We start from the raw sequence: 6,093 nt of genomic DNA, 5'->3' as shown, positions 1-6,093 counted from the left end.
ACAGCTAAGGGATATGTTCCGTAATAGAGCAATAATTATGGATGCTATATATGAGCGAGTTCGGAAAGTCAGCGCTGTTGAATGCGCTTGACTGACAGCGCTGTACCAGCAAAATGCTGGAGAAAGAGCCCTGCATTTTATGCTGAATTATAGATTTACCTTGAGTTTACGAACGCTTTTTTAACGAAATAATGGTTTCAATATCTGTGAATTAATATAAGAAAACTATAATTGTCTGCATGCCATGATGTTATTTTCTTATGCTATTTCAACGACAGTTCAAATGAATAATTAGGTTAATCCATTTTATTTTCTCACATAAAAATATCTTCATTTATTGGATCAAAAAGCTAATACATAATTATTTGAAAAATATATTTTTTATTGTTTTATGTAAACAATTTCCTCGAACAATATTTTCATACAATAATATTTGTTCTTAACAAGAGCATTCTTCAGCAACAAGTTTTTCTTTGTTGATATTTCTTTGCTTCAATCTTTCAGATCTACTACTAGAACATTCAGGTTCTTCCTTTGTGGTAGTAGATCCAACAGTAAGATTTCTGGAAGACACAGCAGTCATTTCCAAACATTTTTTCTGTGTAGAGCTGGAATCTGTAAACGATTATTATTATTATCCCCATAAATATAATCTGAAATTCCATGTGCTATCAGTGCTTACCTCGATAAACAGGGCCCCCGCAAGGGTCATCCACGCCCGCGTGCCGAAAATATTTTGGCGCCCCAAAAAGGGGGGAAGTGGAGAAAAACGTCGCAGGATAATCGGCAAAAAATGTTTCAGTTTTTGTTAGGAATTTATTTGTAGAAGGGTTAAAAAAACTATCAGAAACCTTCATTGAATGCCTTAAGAACTTTATGCTGTCAGTTGTTGCATAATACATTTTTTAAATGTTTCATTATTTTATTCAAGCATTCGATCAAAACCGCATTTTATTTTAATTTTGTAATGAAACTGCAGAGTTTTCAAAACTCGAGCTTTATTCTTCTTTAAATTATTCATAATATTATATTAAAATATTATGATAATATTATTATTAATAATTATTAAATATTATTCCATACTCCCAGCCATCTTCTCCCTTTGTTGAAGTCTAGCTTTTTTTTGCTCTCGAAATTTTGCACCAGAAGGTCGTTTTCTCTTGTATGGCTCCTAGAATTTAAGAAAAACTTGATCCAAAATTGGTAAGGACATTCACCCATGATTTACTTTGCGCCATCCCTTTGAGAATAACCCGTATGTTTTCATTGTTATGAATTTAAACCTTAAATCCGAGCCTTTAAACCTAAACGGAGTTAATATTAATAGTAATAATAAGTTAAGACCGATCTGAAGCACATACTCTGTTCCTGTTATAATAATTAATTTTGGGCAATAGTGAAATATAATTTTTTTAGAATGTCAAACGGCTACGAACATCAAATAAATAATACAGATCCAGGGTGCATATTAAAAAAAAAATTAAGATGGTGGCCCCAGGTAACAAATTCAAAATATCAAAGTCGATTCAATTTTTTCACGATTACAAACAATACTTCCCTATTTGAAGCAAATAAAAATAATAATATAGTATATAGGTAATGGCTAATTTAGGATGTGCACCATTTTAAACAGAAAAAAAAAATCGAATTTTATAAACTAATAAAAATGCTAACACTGTATGTGGATAGGTACTTACCATTTCATAAAATTTAATTTAATCACAACAAGAAACAGTAAAACAAACCACAATTACACAAAATACAAATCTTTCCAATTATCTGAGTATTTTAATTTTTTGCGTTTTGACCTCAACCCCTAAACGTTTCGAAACAAAATAACTATTTTTTGGATAGGTTTCTGATGTTATAGCATAGCAAGCAGATTTTGGTAGTTTCAGAAATTCTCTGTAACATGTAGTATTTTTCCTACAGATGGTGGAGAAAGTTTCAGTAATTCCCCTGGCTAAAAGCTATCGCTTCGGTATTTATGATTGTTTATGTGTACCATATGCGTTTTAGTGATGATCGAAGAAATGGTGCCCGCCGTCCGGTGCAAGGTGGTCCATAAAGAAATCCCGTACCGACAAAGGGATGATTATTTATGATTTGTTTACTCGTAAAGAATCGTATAATTACAATGTGTGGCCGAGGTTATTTTATAGGGATTGTGACGTTCGGGTACTTGTTTGGATGTGTAAAAGATGTCTTTGAATGTTTAAAATTGTTGAAAAAATAAAAAAAAATTTTTTTCAAAAACCTTTGGTCTTTCGGATTTTCATGCGGTCTATAAGAGATTTTGGCGCCCCTTAAGAGTGGCGCCCGCGTGCGGTGCACGCGTTGAACGCGCGGTTGCGGGGGCCCTGTCGATAAAAATAATCATCATCGATAAAATACAGGGAACATACTTTTATATTTCTTGTCACTGGTTTATCGATTTTGAATTTCAGTTGCCAAGCTTTTTGTCGATCCATCAGCACTTTACTCCCCAATTTCCCTTCCACCCAAACACGATATTTATTACCAGTTTCAGGAAAAGCATGGAAATTGATATATGAACTTTGTTTTTCCCAGGAAGAACACCGACGAACTGAACAATAGTGATTCGAACGTCTCATAACTATTGAAATGATTTAAAAAAAATATTTGTAGAATATCACACAAAAACAAAGCAGAATGCAAGAACCTCAGAAGAATGAAAAGGACTGACTACCTCTGAGGCAAGAACCTGAACTATGTAAACATTTCGAGTTACTCTGATTGTCACCAGGTGGCGTAGCGCTTATTTTGATTCGCCTATGGAAGTAATAGTAATAATAAAAAAATATTAAATGAACGAAATTGTTTAATTATCAATTAATTATTAATATTGATGTATGTTATTTATTATCAATAGTTTTGAAAAAAATAATTATGTATTTGCTTTTTGATGCAATAAATAGAGATATTTTTATGTGACTTTAATCCAATCTGCTGATTTTTTTCGGTCTGGCGGATTTTTTCGGATTTTAAAATATTGCGGATTTTTTTTTTGGATTTACTCACTGACGGCTTATGCATTCTATTGAGAATGCTTCAATGTGATGAAATATGTTGTGATGTTGATTCGTTTTGAATCAAGAAATGTTTTCAATCTGGGTTTTATTATGTGCATTAACACTTCCATTTCAACTATTCAAGAGTGCAATCCTACAAATATTGCATTTTATTGCAATGAACTGTTAGAATTATATGTTTTGTATTTTTTTTTCTGTATCAGAAAAAAAGTTTTGTTCAGGACAAGAATTCCAATATTTCAATCTTCATTCTTTTCGAATATTGCGCCTTCGCTATACGCTCTATTAGTGTGACGTCACACACCGCCATTTTTGGTTCTCCTGTCAGTGTTCGGAATCCAAACAAATAAATTGTCATTCAAATTAGTACGGTGTCGTTGAAAAAATTGGCTTATTTTCATAAATAAGAGTATTTGAGGAACGATTTCAGTATTAATTGATAGACAGAAAGAACGAGGTTAATACCAGTAAGTTTGAATCCTGTAGCATTACCCAGATTTTGTAAAAATCCTTGTTTCTTAGTTGAACTTCAAGTTCGAACTTACTGGCATTAATATCGTTTCTTCTGCCTATCAATTAATAGTTAAATCGTTCCTTAAATAATCTTATTTTCGATGTAAGCCAATTTCTTCAACGACAACGTTCTAATTTGAAGGACAATTTTTTTGTTTGGATTCCGAACACTGACAGGAGAACTAAAATGGCGGTGTGTGACGTCATCACTAATAGAGCGTATTGATCTTCTAGATTGAAAATCCTGTAATTCACAATCCACCTACATGTATTGCTGGAACTTATAGGCAAACTATTCCGTTAAATATTAATGTTAGATAGCAGCCCCAGCGAAACCATATTGCATATTGTTAAATAAATATTGGGCATTCGTTGTAAACCAGAAAGAGCCAGTCAAATGTTTTCTTCAACTTGAGCGCCTGGAAAATATCCAATTTTTTTTACTTTTGTTAAATAATATATGGTTCTATGAACTAGCGGATTTTTTTCGGATGACGCGGATTTTTTTTACATAGAATTCGGATTCTATGTAGTAGCATTGGTAACACTGGGTTTCGCCCCCCTGGTTCGCGCCTTACACCGCACGTTCTGCACCGGTGCGGATTTGCCGAACGCAGTATATGTATGTACCATAAATAGGTAAATATAAAAGCATAAATCTACTTAAATCATAGATCTAATATCCATATTAGGTCTATGACTTAACATAGACCTAATATCCATATGGATATTAGGTCTATGACTAAAATATGGATATTCTGTGCCTCAAAAGTTATAAATACAAACCACTCTGTTATCTGTGATACAAATATGCAAACTTTCTCTAAGTTACTTTATGTGTGCTTTACAATAGCACCTATTATCTTTGCTTATTTTGTGAAGATAAAAAAAAAAGAATCAATTAAATTATATGGCCAGGAAAAATATTATTACAAGAATATATTCCTTTTCTATACTCAATCATGTAGAGATCACCTCATCAAGTTGAAACCTTGTGATAATAATTGTCCACAAAATCATCTCATATTATTGACGAATTTTATTGCAACTGCAAAACAATCGATAAGTATTTGTGTACTTACCTTGCAGTTATTCAACATATTCGAAGAGCTTATAAAAGCACATCATAAAGGCGTAGAAGTTAAAATAATTATGGACAGAGAAATGATAGGTGTAAATTCTCCGAAACTACAGAAACTTGGAAGAATAGGTAAAATTTGGGTAACCAAAATTTGAATAATTATTTCAATAAAAATAGAATTCGAACGCTAAAAGCTTCATATCTCAGGATAAGGGATGTCGATCAATGATTACTTACTCTTTATTCATAACTATTCGAAAGCTTGGCTTTATGAATAAAGAGTAAATAATATCTCACGTAATCATTGATCGACATCCCTTATCCTGAGAATAACATATTCCTAACGATCATTACCAAAATAATTATATATATATATATATATATATATATATATATATTAATGTTGAGAGAAATTTCTTATTAATATAATTTTTATAGGGATTCCTGTTAAGACTCAAGGAGAAAATAGCTGTATACACCATAAGTTTTGTATTGTAGATGAAGATGATAAAGCTTCAGCTAAAATGTTTTTTGGCTCTATGAATTTCACATTGAATGGCATGCTTTCTAATTATGAGCATATTACTCTCACTAATGATTATAGAATAACTGAGAAATTTACTAAAGAATTCAATGCACTTTGGAAGGAATTTGAATTAATATAGTTGAATCAATTCATTAACAAAAGTTCACTGTGGATTCAATATTCAAGTTGAATTAACCATTGTACATTAATGAAGACTGATTTATTTATATATATTTCAATAGATGAATTTTCTGAAAAGGACTTCTATACATTTAATAATGTTAGACATTACAGATGGTGTGTATTGTAGCCTCAGATCAATAAACTTAGAGATTGCAGCCATAAAAGCATAGTTCCTTTAAAATTCTCCTCAGAATTCATTGAACTGATTGTAGTGTAGAAACTAGAAAGAACTGTGAACTATTTAAATGAATGATTTTGGTATGGGAAATATTTTTCTCCAAGAATCATACCTTTTCTTGTTATTTTGAAGAAATTAAATAATTAATTAATAATGATTGTGGGTGGGATCTTGGTTATCACACCATCTGCTCGTTCTACCCATTGATATTTGACAAACAGCTTCCTCTTTTCAAATCCTGATATGTTGGCAAGTACCAACCCAGAAGTCTTTCTTTGAAAAGTTTTCCACGGGCACATTTTTTTCCATTGGAAGTTTAAAAAGTAACCCGGTTTCATCGGGTTTGACGATGTTGTCTTCAGAATACATGTATTATTTTCAGAGAATTTCTAGTAACAGGACGCACCAGATAGTCGCTTCTGTATATCACTTTTCACTATATCATCTGCGGATCAACGATTTTCGAGACCCTACGCTTGAAAACTTTAGGGGCCCCACTCTACTTTTACAATTTCTTACGAAATAATTTTTCAGAATTGAGTTTTTTGGAACAAACATA

The 6,093-nt window shown here is 32.0% G+C and overlaps 1 protein-coding gene across 1 annotated transcript; it reads left to right on the top strand.

Annotated features, from left to right (window-relative positions):
* Positions 1-4,318: 4,318 nt before the first annotated feature.
* LOC123673196 (mitochondrial cardiolipin hydrolase) lies at positions 4,319-5,434 on the top strand. The gene is made up of 2 exons (XM_045607651.1): positions 4,319-4,776; positions 5,086-5,434. The coding sequence occupies exons 1-2, from the start codon at positions 4,377-4,379 to the stop codon at positions 5,310-5,312; spliced, it is 627 nt and encodes a 208-aa protein (XP_045463607.1). The 5' UTR covers positions 4,319-4,376; the 3' UTR covers positions 5,313-5,434.
* Positions 5,435-6,093: the final 659 nt, after the last annotated feature.

This window comes from Harmonia axyridis, chromosome 2 (assembly GCF_914767665.1).
Source record: "Harmonia axyridis chromosome 2, icHarAxyr1.1, whole genome shotgun sequence".
NCBI lineage: Eukaryota > Metazoa > Arthropoda > Insecta > Coleoptera > Coccinellidae > Harmonia > Harmonia axyridis.
The sequence above is the reverse complement of the archived record's forward strand: the minus strand, read 5'-3'. Positions and strand labels throughout refer to the sequence as shown.

Excerpts from the sequence above, each read along its gene's own strand:
- LOC123673196 (XM_045607651.1), top strand. The coding sequence starts at position 4,377 with ATGCAAACTTTCTCTAAGTTACTTTATGTGTGCTTTACAATAGCACCT. Across the intron at positions 4,777-5,085 it reads ACAGAAACTTGGAAGAATAG|GGATTCCTGTTAAGACTCAA; the intron begins GTAAAATTTGGG and ends TAATTTTTATAG.